We start from the raw sequence: 21,036 nt of genomic DNA on the forward strand, positions 1-21,036 counted from the left end.
AAGACATTAATGTTAGGAAAGGTAGAAGGCAATAGAAAGAGAGGAAGACCACAGACCAGATGGTAAGACTCAATAAGGGTGGTCATGGATCTGAATTTGCTGGACCTGAGCAAAGTGGAGGAGGATAGAGGGTCTTGGAGATATCTCATCCATAGGGTTGCTATGAGTTGGGACCAATTTGAAGGCAGTTAACAATAAATATGGCCAACATGGCTACCCCTGAATATGTCAACAGGATTGGGAAGGCTATAGTTTCCCTGTTTCTGCTTTAGGGCTTTCATGCTGGGAAGAAAGGGTAGGGGAGGCAGATAGAGGCTTTTGTCTAGAAGATTCAAATTAATTCTGATCTGGGATTCAAAGGCATCCAGGCTAGAAGCTGTGGCTTCTGTTTCGTTTTAAGTCTGTCAACTTTCATTTTAGAGACAGCTGTGTGTGTGACTCAAGGTGACCAGAGATCCTTCTTTTTCCGGACATGCTACATTTTGTCCAGAAGAAATGTCAAAATGTCCTCCATGTTGAGCATGACTAAGAAGCATGGATTTACATTCACAGTAGTGTTTTTTCAGCTTTCATTTCGGAATGTGTGTGTGTGGGGGGGTCTCCTTCTTTGGAGGTTTCTAAACAGAGGCTGGATGGCCATCTGTCAGGTGTGCTTTGAGTGTGTCTTCCTGCATGACAGAATGGGCTTGGACTGGATGTCCCTTGTGGTCCCTTCCAAATCTAGGATCCTATGGCCCCAAACACACTACAGGAATAATCCAGTTTGAGACCGCCTTAACTGCCCTGGCTCAGTGCTCGGGGATCCTGGAAAGTCTAGTTTATTGTGGCACCAGAGCTCTCTGACAGAGTTGGCAAAATGTCTCACAAAATTGCAGTTCCCAGAATTCCCTAAGTGAAACTGGTTTATTTTTGCAGTGAGTTTGGGACACAAGTCTTCAGTTCTTCTGGACTGTCCTCCATTTTCCGATGCCTTGTCTGTCTTCCTTTGGTGTTTTGTCACCTGCTCCCAAACAGCAGCAGAAGCCTCTGTTCCCTTTCCTCCACACTTTCTCTGCCCAGGGATGACATAGACATACCTCAGAATAACCTCACAAAGCTTTCAGCCATCCTGGCAACCAACCAGAGAATAACCACTCAGAGACCAGAAGGCTAGGGCCAGCTGGCCAAAGAGGCTAGAGCTTTGCAGAGCAAGGAATGTGACTATTGACAGGAGACATGGCCACGTTCACCTCCCGCCTCTTCTTCCTCTTCCTCCTCCTCCTCCTCCTCTTCCTCTCCCTCTCATTTGTCCCTCTTTTCTTCTCCTCCCCTGTTATTAACATCACGATTAGCTTGACTTGGACAAAACCAGGTAGGCTCCATGTTCTGGGACCCTAGGGATTTTTAGTTCCTTGTGGCACAGAACCTTCCGGCAGGGCAGGCTCCATGGAACTAAAACTAAAGAGATTGGAGCTATAGCTATATAGAGAGTTACGGATTGCTAGCTCCTTCCTCAAGCAGGTCTTTGGCTCACCTTGGTCTGAGCAAAACCCCCCACTTAGCTTTTTAAAAGAAAACTCCTTTAAAGTTAAAAAGTAATGGAGAACTCCCAAACACAGCTCCCAGATCACTTTCTGCTTTGTGTTGTGAGTCTTATTTGACTGTGAAAATGTGTGCGCCATTAGGCACATGCCTCTGAAATCAGTTAAAAACACGTAGTGTTGCCAATCTGGTGACTTTCACACCCAAATGGGTACTTTTCAGAGCCTTTGGTGTGATTTTGGTGATTGGTTTTAATGGTAATTTTGAGAGTTGAGAATTTGATGAGATATGGGGGGATTTGGTGAGTTTTGGCCAAACGTTTGGGGAATTATCTTCGAGGCTTGTTGGCAACACTACTCACAAAAGCCCACCGTGCAGGAGCAAAAAAACTCCAGGTTTGAAAATAACTCATTGAATGAAAATGGCTTCTCAGTCAGTGGTTTTTCTTTCTTCCTGTGCTAGAAAATCATGATCACACAGGTGTGAGAATTTTCAGATGGCTGAATTGCAAATGAAGTCAAGTGATGTGGAAATTCCTTTTGAAGTTCATTGTTCCAAACTGTTTTATTGTTTTATGGCATCATACATGCAAGAGTGTGTTAATGTTGACACTCAAGTCACATACAGAGCTGTCTTGGCAATGAGATGTTGAAATTTTGTGTTGACAAGGTTGTCAAGTTGTGTTCAACCATAGGGGCTGGTGCTCATCTCCATCACTAAGCCGAAGAGCCAGCTTTGTTCCAAGTTCACTATTAATAATAATAATAATAATAATAATAATAATAGGATTTATTTATATACCGCCCAATCACTGGGAATCTGAGCGGTTTACAACAGAGGGGATAATAGACAGTTCTATTAATGCCAACGCTTTCTGCTTCCAGCCCGGAAACTCCCAGAGACCGCTTTAACTGCTGTGATTTCACGGCCCCTTTAATGGTTTTATGTAGAAGTTGAGGAATTTGCTATACAGAATCATAGAGTTGGAAGAGACCACAAGGGCCATCCAGTCCAATCCCCGGCCATGCAGGAACTCCCAATCAAAGCACCCCCAACAAATGGCCATCCAGCCTCTGCTTAAAGAGCTCCAAAGAAGGAGACGCCATCACTCTCTGAGGAAGATGTACTTCTCTATTTTATAGGACATTTTTTATCACAAAGAAACATCTTTCCAAACATCCTGAACCATTAAAATCCCATTCTGTGTAGACAAGAATGTTTTAGGTGTTATCAGCTGCAGTAAAATATTTACTTTACTGAGATGTGTTTGTGTGAATATATGGAAGTCAGTTGGATTTCAGTTATGTTGTAAAATTGCAATGAAAAAGATAGATGATTGCAAACTTGATTCATTAAAGTGGGTGGATGTGAACTAAAAAAAAAGAACTCTGGAATATTTCAAAGATATAGCCATGTTAGTCTGTAGAATTAGTACGCAGAAAGATCTTGTAACACTTTTGAGAATAACTGAAAGAAATTGGCAGCATGAGCTTTTGTAGACTTCAGTCTACTTCCTCAAATGAATTTGTTGGAGTGGAAGCTGTGCCTGCTTTCCACTCTACCAAATGCATCTGAGGAAGTAGATTGAAGTCTCTGAAAGTTCATGCCGCCAGTGTCTTTCTTTCAGTTAGTCTGAGTGGTGCTACAAGACCTCTCTACATACTAACCCTGGAATATGTCATAAATTTGATTTTAAAATGCATGTATGTGGTGTAAAATCAAAAATATGAGTGCAATATTGGACTATCCCTTGGGAGAACCATCTTCAAGTCACCATAAAGCACAGGCAATCTTGGTCCAGTTAGTCTTTCTCTCAGCTTGATCCATATGATAGAGTTGTTAGGTGAAGATGTGAAGGATGAGAACCAGGTGCACAATGAGCCTTGAGCTCAATAGCAAAAAGATGGAATATAAATATAAATATCAGTGAAATAGGAGTTCATCACACAGGAGGCAAAGTGCCCAAACCCAGTGGATAAACGGGGTTTAATTCCCAGCAATAGCCTGCAAAAGCGGGATGGTTTTCAGACAACATCCTCCAATCTCGCCATTATCCCTCAAATAACCCAAAAACAAAAAGCGGGGGAAAGCAGCCAAATCGCAAACTTTAATGCACGGGTTATTTGCGGGATAATGGTGACATCAGGGAATGTTGTCTAAAAACAATCCCGCTTTTGTGGGATATTCCCGGATTTAATCCCTGTGTATTTACAGGATTTGGGCACTTCCCTCCCATGTGATAAACTCCATAGTAATAAACAAGCACCCATTCAAATTCAGATTAAGTAAAAATCAAAGATGCATATTTAAAACTTGCTGTTTGATTTAAAAATTTGTTTACAAATTCTAGCATCTCATATTATTATTATTATTATTATTATTATTATTATTAAACTTACTTTCTTTCTTGAAAATATTCCAAAAATAAAATAAAGTAAAATAAAACAAATTCCAAAAAGATAACCTTGATTTTCCATTTATATAAGGGACACCATTTTGCTATGCCATTGTATTTAATTTTGTTATCCACGGAGGGTCCTGGAAACAAACCCCAGTGGTGTACTTGTATCACCTAGTGACATTGCTGTAGTAAAACTGATGCAATGAAAGAAGCTGCCTATGGCAGCAGCAGGAAGGCAAGAGAATATGATGCCAGCACATGATTTGAGGGGTTGCTAACAACAGTTTTGTCCATGTACTGCTGAACCATCTCCCACCAGCATGAAAAGTTAATTTGCTGGGAGGGAGGGGAGGAACATTTGAAAGGCTGTTCTGGACAGTTTGCCTTGTTTAGGAAAGCACTGATTGTATTTAGTGCAGCATCAAACTTAAGGTACTCTTTTCCGATAGCTCTTAATTCACGTTGGCAGATTTCAAGACAAGGTTGGACATTACAAGTGATCACTGTCTTTACTTTTGAAGTCAATATCAAGTTGAGCCAGTCCACTTTGAGTTTAGGGATTTGCCAACTCAGTGCTAACATTTAAGACCCTATTCTTTGCAATGCAGCTCTAAGTAACGTAAACAGAATCTGTGTATGTATATTGGCTATATCAGCACTGATTGTATTTAAACGTTCTGAAATACCTTCAGAAGTGCTCTCCTCTCCTTGCAGATTTCAAGACAAGGTTGGAGAGTACAAGTGATCACTATCATCCACCCACATGGGCTCTTCCTTAAGATAGTGTCTATTTACATTAATTAAAAATGAACAAGAGGTCTCAATCTGTTTGCCGATTTTGAAGTGAATATCATGTTGAGCCAGTCCACTTTGAGTTTAGAAGTTTGCCCAACACAGTGCTAACATTTAAGACCCTATTCTTTGTGATGAGGCTTTTAGTAACTTATACAGAATTTGGGTATATATATTGCACCTGGTTAAGATAAAAGATTTGGCTATATCAAAACAGTTGTACAGACTGTAAAACTGTGCAAAATGCACAGTGCGTGTGTGTCATTGTGTTGTGATATTAAATGTTTGGCTGCAGCAACAAGATCACCACAACATCATTGCCATGAATTGCAGCAGTATTTAGTATGAGACATTGTTATATTGTGAATAGTATGACAGACCTCTGTGTCATATCCATTTAGCAATTCAGGAAAAGAAAGGAGAAAAGGCTGCACACCTCGAGGACCTGCGAAACTACATCATCCTATTCTGTGTAGCTCTCGCTAATGTGATCATTTGTATAATACTGCTTCTACTCCATTGTCACGATCATCCTTCACTATTTGTGAAGCAGCAGCAGTAAGTCACAGTTTTTTGGCACTTCTCCTGCCATCAAATGGCTATGAAACACCTTTCAGTTTATGGCATCTGATATGACAACATAGGCTAAGACATACAGTTGTAGATAAATCCAGTCAAATGCATTTTTATTTAATTTTTTTGCTGGCAGAGCTATGCCAGAATCAGGATATTTAAGTTGAATAACTGCATTTAAATCTGGAACATTAAATTGTAAAGTAAATTAGAACTACAAAACAAACAAGCTTCATTTATATATCGCTTCATACTGCCTAAGCAGTGTCTAAGTGGTTTAGAAGTGTAAGCTAATTTTCCTCCAACAATCTGGGTACTCATTTTAGCCACCTCCTTGGAAGAATGCAAGCCTGAGTCGAACTAGAGCACTTTTGCTGGACTTGAACTATCAGCGTTATAGTTTTGAGTGAGTGGCTGCAGTACAGGCATGTAACCACTGCACCACCAGGGCTCCTAAAATACCTAAATACTCCTAAAAGTTCTAAAAATACCTACCACATGTACTTGTGTATAGGTCGACCTTGTGTATAATTTGAGAGTAGATTTTGGGGCCAGAATTTTTGCTTTCTATATGACCTGTGGCTGTATATTGTGTTGAGACCACAAGCTTTCTACTGTCAATCCCTCCAGCAAGTAGAAATACTATATAATTGGTCTGAATCTGCAAAGGATGGAGATCATCATTGTGCCATAGACTTTGAACCACTTTCTCTGCCTAATCTTCTTAGGCTAAAAAAACTGTTCTGAAGTTCTGAAAGAGCAGGAAACAAAACATACATTTCTATGAAGGCTTGATACATTAAATGTAGACTGTGACATATAGGTAAGCTATATAAATATGACATAATGTTGTATATTTAATCCAGTACACTTTCTGAAAAAACAAGGTAGTCTTAGAGCCAAAACTGACAGCAATTTAAAACCTGCTTCTGGGCATCTTCAGAGTGAGGCATTCATAGGCCCCACCTCTGAAGTTACCCAGAAGCTGTGCAGCTACCCAGATATAAGTAGCTTTGAGGGCTGCAGTGTGGCCAGCTTTTTGCAGACCAAAAAGAAGTGTCTCTTTGCCCCTTCTTTTTCCACCGGCTTCAAGATGGATCGGTGCCACGGCTTGTACTTGCCACAGCCCCGATCCATCTTCAGGGCTGTGTTTTGACCCATAGTTTTCTTTTTACCTACAAGGTGCCTTTTAGGTGTAACAGAAACTCTCATGCAGGTTATGTTTCTAGCCAAATTTGTTTCCAGCCACTGTTTAACATTGTCTTCCTCAGTAAAGATTCTTCTATATAAAATAATTTCATTATTATTATAGGGACCCAGGTGTATTAAAGGCAGAAGAAACTGACAAAACTGAAATTACAGAAGTTGTGAATAATGAAAACCAACTGCAGGAATGTGTCATTGAAAATCTGAACAGCAGCAAAACAGCTCATTAATAGTGATTGAAATCTACTAAGCTTTTACCATGAATAGCATCTACCAGACCAACCAGAAGAGAAAATTCCTCTATGCACCCACAAAATCTGCTTTGGACAATGGCGACCCTATTTGGAAAAGAAAAAGAGAAAGCTCGGTTGCATGAACATACGTTTGCTCAATGCTGTATTCTTTGCAAGATATAAGTAAAAGCGGAATTACATATGTACTGAATATTTGGGAGTTTAAGTATTTTGGCACCATTATGCCAACATATGTACATTTCGCACATATTTGCACACAGGTGGTTGAATGAGGAGCTGGGATAGAACCTCCGGAGGCTCAGTTCTGGATGCTGGGCCTGCGGGTGAGGGGAGGCTCTGAGACCCAAGCCCTGGTTCCAGCTCCCTCCAGCTGATGGGGCTGCAGCGTCAGCTTCCAGAGCCAAGCTGGGGCAGAAGCCTCAGAGAGGGAGGGAGGGGAAGAGAGGACGGAAAGGAAGGAAGGAAGGAAGGAAGGAAGGAAGGAAGGAAGGAAGGAGGCGGGAGTGAGGCAGCACAGCTGTTAGGATCTGCCACCATTAGGAAAAATGAGATTTGAACATCTGTGCATTTTTGTATCTGGAACGGATTCCCCTGTGGATACTAAGGGCCCACTGTACATTATTACTTATGGGGTAAGAATATCAGACAAACAACAGTGAGCCCTAGAAATCCAAACCTATATTATATTATTATATCTTGTTGAGGAGACACACCTTTCTGGTTAGAAGAAACAGATAAAGGTTTTTGAAAGGTCATTGTGTTTATTTTCTAAGCCCTTACCTGTGAATATAACAAATGGATAATTGAATGATTTGATATATAGTGACTTCTTTACAAAAATGTTTTCTCCTAATATCTGGACAGCAGTATATAAATATTTATAATGGAAAAAATAGGTAAGGAAATCCAAATTAATTTCTAAATGTTAGGAAGGATCGAATTAGGGGAATTTTAATTAGCTCAAATATTATGAGAGGCGTGTCCTAACAACGCACGCACGGGATCTTGTCCCTTAGTGTATACTAGAGGTCACCTAGTCCACCCCCAAGAGACAAACACTTTGATACCAATGAGGTGCAATTAAAGAATGAACATTTATTAACACCACACAACAAAAGGGATCACACACACACACATTCAATGCTATAGCAAGGGAGGTGTGAGTTTGGGGAGTAAAGGAAGGAAGAGAGAGGCACCGTTGGGAATATTACCTCAGAAGTCTTCTCCAAGGAACTGGATGAGATGTAGGATGGGTAGTGGATCATGGCCGCGGGAGGGGGAAAGGAAAGAGCGGCCGCGGTGGCTTTGGAGCTGACTGGAGCAAAGCTAACTGGAGGCACGGTGACAGTGAGCTTGGCTTTGCTCAAGTGATTTCAGCAGAGCAAGATGCTCTAGGAACTCAGGCTCGGAACTGGAAGCTCGACAAGCCCGCTGGAGGGCTGGAAATGGGGTCCTTTTATACCCCTAAACATAACCTCAGGCTATGGCAACTTGGCGAACAAAGGCTTGATGACTTTATCTTTGTCTAAGCTGAAACTTAAACAATGGATACACAAAGAAGAGGTCTGGCACTTTTCAGGAGGGGACAAATATCTTGATGGTTGAGCCATTAAGTCAATCACTGGCTCTCAAAAGGAGGAAGCTACTGCTATTGTCTTCCTGCTTTGGGCAGCTTGCGAAACTAGTATGGCAACTCCCAAAACTGCTTGCTGAAAGGTTTAGAAGCTACCTTTTTTCTGTGACCAGGTCTAGCAAGGAGTAGCTGGCTACGTGGTCAGCTCGCTCTTGGGGTAATGGTGGCTAGCGATGGGGTTAGTCAGGGGTCATAAGTTCAGATCACATGGCACCCAAAATTTATATAAAAGGATACTTGATAACATAATACATCAGATTTGAACACAAAATACTTCATTCACATCTATTCAGTATTTACAGACTTTCTGGCCAGATCCATGCCTAGCAGGTTTTAAACAAATACGGCTGGGGAGAACTGAAAGAGGGCCGGGAGGCAGAGCCAAGGTCGGAGAGGACACAGGGAAGGCCAGGGAGGACAGAGAGAAGGACATGGGACACTTAAAAAAAATTAATCAATAAATCAATAGAATGGTTTAGCAAGTAGTTGCTTTACCAGTCTATCGATTTTTTTGATTAATCTTTATATATACATATAAATAAGAACCCCAAAAGGCAGCACTGGGTGTGTTTGTGACATCTCTAGGAAGGGATGGTACACATGCCTCTGCCATTTGTCCCTCCCCTCAGAAAGAATCAGTTCTGAGCTGGTGTTCCCACTTATTCAACATGCTTCAGAATCGATTCTTCAGAAAAGAACCACAAAAAACGTACTATCAGGAAACCCCTTTTTTTGTGTTTGCCCCGCTTTATCCCACTGAAATCGATCGCATAAGGATCAGAATCAGTTTCAAGTGGGAACTAGGGTCATATACCCCGATCAGCGATTTGCTGTAAATCGTAGTGGGAACAACCCCCTAGTCAAGGGTATTGAAGTGTGGAACAAGCTTTAGGCAGAGATAAGACCATGCCAAAGCTTCTCTGTTAGCACAGAATGCTACAAAACCCACTTGTTTGTCCTGTGACAGAAAAAAAAATTCAGGTAAAAAATTATTAACTGGTTGATATGTCTGTATCCTCAGTTAAACATATATAAAATCTGAAACTGTCACAAAATCTAGTATAAATGGAATCATATATAGTGTAAAATGCACTGAATGAGTGGGAAGCAATGTACAAACAGGACTAAATAGTAAATTCCAATATGCTCAGCTCCAAAGCCAGTTCTTCAGTGTTAAAGATCCAAGATAAAGGGCAGTAGTAAAGGTTGAGAACAGAAAAAAAAATCCCACAGCCAGAGATCAGACAGCACAAGCACCTGCAGAGATATCTGATGGGAGCAGCTGTGTGAAGAGCATAATATGAAGGTGGGTTTGTGTGGAGAGATGGCATTTGAGACAAGCTGTTTATGGCTTAAAATTTAAAATCAGCGTGTTGGATCTGGAAACAGATTAAGAACCAGTGAAGCTGTTCCGGGGCTTGAGAGATATTTTCCATATGCCTGTTCCAAGTAAGTAAATCTATTGCCATGTTCTGTAATACATGTACTTTCTAGACCTGGGTAAGAATCACACAACTTTCCTGCCCCTAGCCAGCATAGTCAGTGGTGAGGAATGCTGGGTATAGCAGCCCAGCAGACCCTATGATTCCCAGCCTGATTCTGGAGAATTTTGAAAGGCAGGCCCACCCACAGTGGGGAATGCTAGTCTGAATAGGAAGTTTCCATGCCATAAGTATCTGCGGCCGGACTGTCTGTCCATTGAATTAAATTGGCACACTAAACAATGGACATTGGTAGTGCTTTGGACATACAGAGATAGGTCTGGGTTTGGCAGTAGCTGCCTAGACACTGAACATAAATTGCTCCAGAAGGTGGAACACCACTGGATGGTAACCTCCACCTTGCTGATCTCTTATCTAGCATCTACAGTGATGGTCCATGAATCACAGAATCATAGAATTGTAGAGTTGGAAGAGATCACAAGGGCCATCCAGTCCATCCCCCTTCCATGCAGGAAATCCAAATCAAAGCATCTCCAACAACTGGCCATTCAGCCTCTGCTTAGACCTCCAAAGAAGGAGACTCCACTACATTCCAAGGAAGGAGTGTGTTCCACTGAACAGCCCTTACTGTCAGGAGGTTCCTGCTAATGTTGAGGTGGAATCTCTTTTCCTGCAGCATGGATCCATTGTTCCTGGTCCTGTTCTCTGGAGCAGCAGAAAACAAGGTTGTTCCCTCCTCAATGTGACACCCTTTCAAATATTTAAACAGGGCTATCATATCACCTCTTAATCTTCTTTTCTCCAGCTAAACAGACCCAGCTCCCTAAGTCGTTCCTCATAAGGCATGATTTCCAGACCCTTCACTATTTTAGTTGCCCTCCTTTGGACATGCTCCAGTTTCTCAATGTCCTTTTTGAATTGTGGTACCCAGAACTGGACACAATATTCCAGGTGGGGTCTGACCAAATCAGAATACAGTGGCACTATTACTTCTCTTGATCTAGACTATACTTTTACTGATGCAGCCCAAAATTGCATTGGCCTTTTTAGCTGCTGCATCACACTGTTGACTCATGTTCAACTTGTGGTCTACTTGGACTCCCAGATCCCTTTCACATGTAGTTTCATTCAGCCATGTGTCCCCCATCCTATATCTGTGCATTTTATTTTTCTGTCCTAAGTGCAGTACCTTACATTTCTCCGTGTTGAATTTCATTTTGTTAGCTTTGGCCCAGTTTTCTAGTCTATTCAGGTCATTTTGAATTTTGATCCTGTCCTCTGGAGTATTAGCTATTCCTCCTAATTTGGTGTCATCTGCAAATTTGATAGGTATGCTCCCAATTCTGTCATCCAGGTCATTGATAAAGATGTTGAATAACACTGAGACCAGGTGGAAGACCTTCTTTTATTGGTACTGGAGGAAATGGCACTAACCATTCCCATTTGGCCCTAATAGATGTACTGGTGTTTTTGCATTCTGGACTCAACATGGATCTCAAACCCAACATTATCCAGTCATTCTTTAGCTCTTTCTTCTGTCTTCTTTTTTTCTGTTAAAATCCCAATTCTGGAGGTCTCATTCAATGTATACAGAGAATGGCATGTTGAGTACTTACCATGAAAGTTCATTCTTGTATGTGGAAGGAGACATCTGCAAACACCCTAGTGATGGCATACACTTTTCTCCTCTCTAACACTATTTCCTTTGTATGCTTTTTTCCTTCACTCTTTCTATCCTTCTCTGGTTGAGCATGCATGGAATGATTGTGTGTGTGTGTGTGACTCTAAGACAGGTCTGAGGTGGCATGTTGGTTGGTGTAGTCTGTGGAAGTCATGCTTAGCCTTTTTGCTGTGCAGGAAGGATTTCAGAGAGAGCCAGTTACGCTAGGTGCTTGTATAGATTTTACTGCAGTAAATGAAGGAAGAAACTGTACAGAGCTCTTTAGGGTTTGTTTGTTTTTACAGTCAACTTGAGTAGAATAAAAAAAATTGACACATTCAGAGAGTTAGTGCTGGAAACAACCAGCCCCTTCAACTTGGGAGTGGGCACTCTCCTCCCACCCACTACCCTGGAATACACCAACCATAGAAGTAAACTTTGGGTCTTCCATGTGTGCAGTATCTGTCTGCTTGCCTGGATCCCTCTATGCAATCAGCTGGGGCTTTCTTTTTCCACTGCATACATGCAGTTGTTGTCAAGTATTGTAGCTGTAACCTTAAAGCCCTTTGAAATTCAAAGTTAAGGAAGCAGGCTATTTACAGGGGCTGAAAGGGCACTAGCTTTCCTTCTTTCTTTTGCAGGCAAGGGTTTGGGGAGTGTGGAAGTGCTCCTGGCAGTTTCAGAATCCATCCCCACCTGTCACTCCTGGGCTGGAAAATGTCTACTTTCTCTCTAGCTAGGTCTTCAGAGGCCAATATAGCTTGGCTCCTCTGTTCTAGTCCCTGCAATTTCTAAGATTCACATGAAGGCCAGGGTCTATGAGGCCAGCAAGGCCCACCATCCACAGTGGTCTATGTGGGGAAGTGGGGGGAGGGATTCAAGGGAGAGGTGTGCTCATGGGCCACCCTACTATGGCTTTGGCAGGCTGCCACCTGGGAGGCATCCACTGTCCCTGGTTTTTACCCTGTTAATGCTGGCCACATTGAAAACCCTGGCCTGTTCTGTAAGTGCTGAATGAGTATCAGGGTGAAGCAAGGTCCCGCACATGCTGGTGGAAATATAATTGAGCCAGTCCAGGACTGTTGCTGGTGGTGAAGGAAGTGGGCATCCATGCAGGAGTTGCTAGTTCTCCTGTAGGCAGCCAGTGCAAGCATTATGTCTGCAGGAGGGATGGGACCCTCTCCCCCAAACTAGGCAAAACAGTTGACTAAATGGAGCAAGTGTCTGTGTTTTTTGTAGCAGCAGAATTATCTCTATCCCAATGTGATACAATTTTTATCAGGTACTAAAAAATTTAAAATGCTGTATCACAAGACCTGTAAGAAACTGACAAGGAAGGGGGTACAGGGTGGAGCAGCCAGCCCCCCCCCCTTTAATAGAAATGGTAAAAGGTCCTTTCTGCTATGGTACGCCTGTGTGATCTAGAAAGCAGCCCTGTTACTCTGTTACCCATGGGGTTTTTGGTTGCTTCACGCATGCAGGAACCAGAGTCTTATGAGACTAGGAAAGCTGCACACACAGGGACTGCGGTCAAGATAGGACACTGCTCCTCTTCCTGGCTGGTGAAGCTGACACAGGATCTGGTCCACAGCAAGATGCCCTCTGGCCTCCTACGGGGTCCACAGAGGATGAAGTCATGCAGGTTTATAGGATGAGTATGGCACTCCCCTGGCAGGCACCAGGCTCTTCTAGGATTTTTGCAGACTGCTGGCAGCTTGACGACTACTGCGCTTGGTCTGGGACCCTGTGCCCACTGGCTCCTGGTCCAGAGAATGGTTGGACCGGGATTTCTTGAGGTTGTCCTCGGCACTGCCTGTGGTATCAAACAGGGCAGCCTCCAACGCTGCCAGGTCCTCAGAACCAGTCTTCGCCTTGGCACGCATTAATGTAGCATAGACACCATAGCGTGATTTCTGCAGAAAATAAAAAAGAGGTGATTAGGAGGATCCTTTTCCCTTCAGCCCTTTTAATTTAAAGCTCACTGAACCAGTGATCTCTATCCTGCTGAAGCCTTGAACAAAGTGCAGGCTAGAGGGCAAGTGACATGCAACAGTCTGCAAACAGGGAGTACAGAGAATTTATCATAGCAAAACTACCCATGGTGGCTTATTGCAGGAAAAACAAATAAACAAAGCTTTGAAAGCATATCTACTTGTAGTTGGGTGGGGATGATCTTGGATGCTCACACACTTCTATTGTATCCACCTTTCCTCAGTAAAAGGCCTCCTCTGCTACCTGGGCTGCAATTTTTGTCCCTAATCTATCTCCCAATTTACTTCTGGGTTGAAAAAACACCTCCCCATGCCTAAAATACCTTTAGCCCCCTCTCAAAGCATGGCAAAATGGCCTCATGTCTCATAGGGGACATTTTTAGAAAAAAGGGAGAGTGCTGTCCCCTAGCACAAAAATATGTTTGATAGGCTCCACACTCCCCACTCCAGTGAATATACAAATTGTGGTTCATTTCCCTTGTTTCTGCAAACTTTCTAGCTGGGATCTCTACCATGGCTTGGTAATTTGTACATGGAAATAGGTCTATTTCCCCACCCCCACCATACTGACCTCAAATATCAGATACTCCTCCTTCTGTTTCAGTTCTTCATACTCCTTGCCCTTCACCTTCTTCTCAGGCAGGGAAGAGCGGTGCTCTAGCAGTTCAGCTGCCATGGCTTTGAATTTGGTCTCATGACTTTTCACTTGCTCCTCCTGTGGAAGAAAAAGGCAAAGTTGTACCAAAACAATTCAAAGCTGTGAGTGCGTTATCCTGTCCTATAAGTCTGTATCCAAAATAATCCGAAGCTGTGTTATCCTGTCCTATAAGTCCTCCACTTTTCAGAGAGACTGAGAGCTGTTCCCGTGGTCTTCACCTCCTGCTTTTTTCACTGTGCTGAATGTGACTGATTTTTTAAAAAAACACAACAACAACAGTAGCCTCTTGTTTGCCTTCAAGTCATTTCCAATTCATGATGATCCTAAGGTGAACTTATCACAGAATTTTCTTGCTAAGATTTGGTCAGAGACGGTTTGCCTTTGCCTTCCTCTGAGGATGAAAGATTGTGACTTGCCCCAAGTTACCCAGTGGTTTTCCATGGCCAAGTGGAGATTCAAACCCTGGTTTCCAGAATCATTGTCCAATACTTAACCACTACACCATGCTGACTCTCTCCGTTCTAGGTACTCTTGAATAAATTTCTGCACATATAAGTAAAGAGAGCACTGAAAAGCATGTTAAAAGCAGAAAACATTAAGGAGACAAGCTACATGTGCTCTGTGATGGTCAACTGTTTTTAGGCCTCAATAAGAAAAGGCCTTCCTCATGGGTCTTCAACAGAAATCAATGGAGTTTTGAAAATTTTGCACAGTGTTCTAAACTCCACTGATTTCTGTTGAGGGATCCTGAGGAAGGTATTTCTTATTGAAGCCAAAATGGGTTGAGCTTTAACCTCCCCCCCCAGCCCAATAAACAGTTGACCATCACAGAGTGTGTTGAGCCAATGTTTTCTGCACAGTTAAAAGGACAGTTCAGTGGGCCCTTGGTATCCACTGTGGTTTGGTTCCAGGACCCCCGGTGGACACCAAAATCCATGACTGTTCCAAGTCCCATTTAATACAATGGATAATAAAATGTTGTCCCTTATATATAATGGCAGTATCAAAATTTGCTTTTCAGAACTTATGTATTTTTTCAATATTTTCAAGCCATGGATGCTTGAATTTGTGGATAAGGAATCCATAGATATCCTTCCCCTTCACATGAAGGGAGTTCTTTCAAATTTGGAAGTATTATAACCTCCTTTACTCATTTTCAATTGCCATCCTATCAGTCATGTTAGTCTGCTCCACTATAAAAAGACAAAAGAGTCTGCTTTCAGACAAAACAGTTTATCTCTGCTTTAAACTTTTGTAGACTATATACCACTTCCATGTAAAGAAGTTGTCCATAATCCATGAAAGCAGAAATACATTGGTAAGTCCTGAAAAACCACAAGACTCTTTTCCTTTCCCCTTTAAACCTATCAGAAGTATCACTATTTTTTTCAGAATCTCATATTGTAGCATATTATAGCATACCACAGGGTAGATGCTCCACTTACTTGAGACAGTCGTGTGGTGGAGCTGGGCAACAATGGGCGGCTGAATTTCTTTTGGGACCCAATGGCAGCTGGAAATGGGGGTGCAGAGAACATGGCTGCTACCACATTGATACGTGTGATCCAAGAATGCATTTGTTCTGTGTTGCTGGAAGAAGAAGCAGAAGTAAAAAAATGCCATTATCCAAGTAAAGAAGTGTCCCTTTTAATGTTGCAACAACTCCTGTCATGTTTTATATAAATGTACAAAGGGAAAGGCCTCTATAGCTCATATCAATATCTTCAATATGTTAATTGCATTTCCAGTGGAACTTCAACCAGCTAACCAGCAGTCTGACACATAACAAAGGAGGTGGCAAACTAAAGCATCAGCACCACTACCACCCCTTATGTGAGCACAATGGTCTTCCTTGGATAAGGGTTGTTTTGAAACCATCATGCCTGCTAAGCCATTCTGGGGAATAGCATCTTTGGGTAGAGAATGAGGTGTGGTATGGCAGGGCAGGGCAGAGCTTGCAAGCCATACCTTCTCACCACCAGTATATTTGAGAAGAGAAAAGGGACAAATAGTTCTTTAAAAGTAGGCAGGAGCATTTGGAGTTAAGACAAGCTGAATGGTGGGAACGGAACAAATACAGAATGATTTTTGCTGTGTTGGGTGCACAGGATGGTGCAAAACTCTGAAACAAGAGCTTCTGCCTCTCCTTTCCCCTCTCAATGTTTAGGGTTTTTTTTTTTTTTTGTACAGGCATTAAGCCCTATTACTTACGGAGCCTGAAAGAGGAAGACTCTCCAGTCTGCTGTCCTGAGGTAGAAGACGTTGGGTCTCTTGTTGTAGTCTGATGCCTGGGTGGCCAAGGAATGATGGATGCTAATGGCATTCTTCAGGTCCTCCTCTGCCAGGGCTTTGCTAGGCTTATACTCCTCCTGAAATATGAGCAGATGTTGTGCATGTGAAGATTGTCTTCCCCGTGGTCTCCTTAGACTGGTGTCTTGAAGAATCCCAGGCCGAGATTCTATGTCATCATTGTAACTACAGTAAGGGAGCCCCCCCAACTCCATCTTTTCATCCTGGCAACAGCATGAAAACATTTCTGAGACACTAGAGAACTGGGAAATGATATCAAAATGTTTCTTGTTTCAGGATGCTGAAGAACAGGTTGCGGGAGAAACCCCTTGGGGTCTTGCCACAACTGCTTATCCCAAGGCACACTATGATCAAAAGAGTTGTGCATACATCTTTCATTTCCTCAAAAATGCTTTGATTGGGCTGCTGCCAAACTATGAAGGTATTTTTGGGGGACCACATTCAGTTATTCATAACTGTAAGTGTAAAACCCCAGCAGTTCTGATATAAATCCAGCTCAGTGGCATCATTAGGGTGGTGTGTGTGTGTGTGGAGGGGGGGTCAGCCCACACCAGGTGACACCCTGGGTGTGTGTGTGATACCACTGTTCCTCAAACATCTACCTTTGGGCAGAAACGGGCTGTGGTATTCTGTGTCGCCTGTGTCACTTTAAAATGCTGAAAAGATGGTGTGAGTTTCAGTGAGAGGAGAAAGGAGAGGCCCCAGGTTTTAAATTAAATTAAACATTTTTTTAATTCTTTAAAAACATCACATTTTACCAAATTTTTAACCACCTGAAACTATGGATATGTATATATATAAATACATTTAGGCTGTGCATATTATATTGTAGTTTAAAGGTATAAATTTGACTTTGCTAGTTGTTTACATCAAACTATTACTATTACATTCAGTAATATATTACAATTAGTAAGGAACGTAAGTGCAAAACGTATTACTAAGGATTCTGTATGGTGTGAGTTGGGAGGAGGTCAAAGGGGTGTGTGTGAGACACCATGAGTTATCACACTGGGTGACACCAACTCGAGTGATGCCATTGGTCCAGTTTATGACATTTTAACTCTAGTTTTGAGATTGCCACAACACATGGCATCTGAGCATGGAGACTAGTCGTGTGCCCTTCTGCACTAAAAAATCACAAACATGAGGACCCTAAGATGGTTTGTAAACATTAAACTGCAGGAGATAACACTGTCTTTATGATTCTATTTGAGTTGTATGGTCTGAAGAGATATTTGCTTCATTTTTTAGATTATAATTTCATATTCAAATAATGAAGCTAACTCCAAAAATAGGCAGGCACTTTTACAAAATGACTTAAAAACTAGAGGTGCTCTGCAAAGAAGAGATAGCTTATTTCATTCACTACTGCTAACGTGCATCTCCCTGGCCCCTTTCGATGTTTAAATTCATGGATCATCATACAAATTTATTCATGAAATTGTACAGCTGATTTCACTGAAGCATGTATATCATAGATTCTCCATCTTCCTGTCCCTAAGAAAGAGATCACCACAAAGCTAGAAAGGTTTCTGTTTGAAAGAGCATGGGAGGGGAAGCACAATAACTTCTTTTCTAGTTCTTGCCACGGACAGATACTGACTACTTGCACAGGACTGGTCCTAGGATGGGCAGTTATGTTCCTGGTTAGCTTCCAGCATTATTAGTCTTCCAGTGAAAGAACTATCTTGATGCAAATGTGATTTCTTCAGCAGCTGGTTTATTAGGCCACCCTCATTCAGACTGTTACTCATGTTTTCTCACCACACCACCTGCCATTCAGAAGCTTTGTCACCTCATGTTTCTTCCTGTGTTTTGCTCAGCTAGCTTCTATTAGATATTTTCTTTATGCCTCTGCAAATCTGGCACTTTGCAATTGCATGAAATCAGTGTTTCAGTAGCTAATATACAGGGAAATCTGTCTGAGAACCCTGAGAGATGAGAGCAGCTGTCTCACAAGGCAAGCAGCTCAGACAGAGTTCTTACAAAGAGGTGCTGAGCATTGGAAAGAAGAGAAAATGGCAGAGCATGGGAAACTGCAAGTGCGTTCTTGTGCAAAATGAATGAAATAATTACAATTACATTTTCAGACTCACCGTAAAGTACAGTATGTAAGGACAAAGGTAATTCACCTGTGACTTTCTGGGTTAAAAGAGACAGGAAGAGTTGGAAGATGTCTCAAAGAGTTTTAAATCCTACAGTCCAGTCTTCTATGGACAATCTTATACATTTGATCCTGTCCTAGAATGGCAATGCTTCCTGCAAGAGTTCTCTGGTGTCAGTGTGGGAGTGGACTTCACATGTTATTGGACATTAACATCCAGAAACCTCTTAGTGAGTTCAATTTCAACAACACTGGTTGAGAGCCACTAGTCTAGTTAACTTGAACATCCTTCATTTGACAAAGGCTAGTTAGAGCTGAGTATGCAAGAGGGGGGACGCTTGTAAGTGAGTGCTGTCAGTTCCAGAGTACTAAAAATCAGGTGTCTAAAATATTCATATTCCTACTACACAAAATCTATGAAGTTATTACACGAGTAAAGTATTAGTAAATACTTTACTCCAGAAGGCAAAGAATGTAAGTTATAAATTCTGTGGAGGGCTGCAACTCTAGGCCTCACACTCATCCTGCTAAATATTTTCCTCTTCCAATACTTAATGTAAAGGTCCTATTTTAACAGTGATTACTGTAACAGTGACGACTAGTCTGAGATTATCGCTCACCAACATAAAGAGACCTATCCCTGATGGGATACAGTTGTGTTCCGAAATGCAATCAGATATTATCGCACTCAAAACACTGCCACTGCCTCCAAGCAACTACAACCCGCAGGCAGCCCGCCTCCCAGACCCTCTTAGCTGGCTGGGAACTGGGTTGCCTGTGGATTGTAGTTGCCCAGTGGCAGCAGTGGCATTTTTGAGTGTGATAATATCTGATTGTATTCTGAAACATGACTGTATCCCATTGGGGATAGGTCACTTTATTTTGATGTGTGATAATCTCCTATATCATTTTTGTTACGTGCAATTTTACTTTCAATTCAGAACTAGAGATTGGGCATGTAAATGCATGCTATGAGCCAGGTTTGGGAAGCCATCCCTAAGTGCATGGTTATGTACACGGTAATAGCAGCCTAACGTCGACACAAGCAAGGAGGAAGTAGGAGAAAAAGGACACCACCATGCCTTGGTTTTTCTCTCTCACTTGTTTCAGTTCCTTGCCCCTTCACTCTTTTTTCTGTTTCATGTGCCAGATTTCTTATTTAGGTGTTCAGTTTCATAAAGATGATGAATTGGATCCATACTAAGAGTAGATCTACTAACATCAGTGGGACTTTAGTTAATCATGAGTAACTTCAAGTTCCACTTGCTTGAAATAATCTACACATGGTATGAATAACTCAGGATCAATCTCTTAATTGTAACAGAAGCATAACAATTCATGCACAAGTGTATTTTCAGGTGCTCTTGTTTTTACAGACCCCATGGAGTCAGGGTGATTTAGTTCCACTTTCTAGGGGTGGGGCTTTATACCTTCTGCAGATAGAGGATCATTCCTTTCAGGATTCCATGGAAAGTCTTCCATCCTCGCTTTCCTCTTGGGGCTATCAAAAGAAAAGATGCAGTCAGTATAACAGCTATCAGATAAAAACCATGGCAGGGGTGACAGATTTACTTGGGGCATGAGGGCTGGTGCCTGAGTATAAAAATGCAGCCAGGACAGGGCTACAGTCTAGTCATGGCTGGCTGCCTTCTAGGACATGCCTGCAGCTCTGTGCTTGCTGCTTTGAGGAAGCAGGCACAGCAAATGGCTCCTGCCAGGTAAATCTGTACTCAGCAGCAATACAAAACATGCAGGCAGCATCTAATCAGATCAGGGAGGAATTAACTGTGGGATTAGGGGGGATTTCTTTCAGCGGCAAAGGAATGAACACTGTAACTGCATTCATTGGGCTAGGATAGGAACTTCAGAACTAGGCAAGTGACATGGTTCCTAGCCCATTTTTAGTTATGGTGCCAGGAACCAGCACCAGCTGTGATCCAAATAAACCTGCCTCTGTCCCATCCCAGTGCTTCTCTCCCCATTAACCAAGTTCAAAATGTACACCAGAACAAAAAAAGGGGAAGTGGGTGAATGTAAAAAAGGAGAAGGCTGTCACCTGGCAGATGAGCTCAGCTTATCCCCATCAGGCCTGCTAGCAATCCTCCCCCTCCATGTAACCTTCTTGGTGACCTTTCTGAAAATGATGCATTGTCCCGTGCTACCATCATATCCAGTACAAAACTTCAGTCTTTCCAGAAGTTGCTAGTAGTGAGAAATAAAGAATCTCCACATGCTGTACTGCATGGGCCTGTCCCAAAACAAGAAATCTAAAAACTGATTTATCTGTTATTCCTGAACAAGAGTTCCATGCAGCTTTTGAAAGCTGGCCTCTCTGTTCTTGCACAGCCAGCAAGTAAAAGGGAACCATGGTCTGCGATGTCTCTACACTAATGCACAGAGCATGGGAAATAAGCAAGATGAACTCGAACTCCTAGTACAACAAAGCAAATATGATATAATAGGCATCACTGAAACCTGGTGGGATGAGTCT

General features: G+C 42.2%; 1 protein-coding gene across 1 annotated transcript in view; it reads right to left on the minus strand.

Moving 5' to 3' along the window:
* Positions 1 to 11,671: 11,671 nt before the first annotated feature.
* Positions 11,672 to 21,036, minus strand: part of LOC149318971 (PH and SEC7 domain-containing protein 1-like) — a 110,617-nt gene continuing 101,252 nt past the window's right edge. The window contains exons 12-16 of the mRNA XM_089510849.1: positions 19,976 to 20,046; positions 16,343 to 16,500; positions 15,577 to 15,721; positions 14,045 to 14,188; positions 11,672 to 13,395 (exon numbers count right to left, since the gene is read on the minus strand). Of these exons, the coding sequence (XP_089366975.1) occupies positions 13,171 to 13,395; positions 14,045 to 14,188; positions 15,577 to 15,721; positions 16,343 to 16,500; positions 19,976 to 20,046 (743 nt within the window). The 3' untranslated portion in view covers positions 11,672 to 13,170. The remainder of the gene's footprint in view (positions 13,396 to 14,044; positions 14,189 to 15,576; positions 15,722 to 16,342; positions 16,501 to 19,975; positions 20,047 to 21,036) is intronic.

This window comes from Sceloporus occidentalis, unplaced genomic scaffold (genome assembly GCF_023333645.1).
Source record: "Sceloporus occidentalis isolate IW3139 unplaced genomic scaffold, rSceOcc1.0.p SCAF_2, whole genome shotgun sequence".
Lineage (NCBI taxonomy): Eukaryota > Metazoa > Chordata > Lepidosauria > Squamata > Phrynosomatidae > Sceloporus > Sceloporus occidentalis.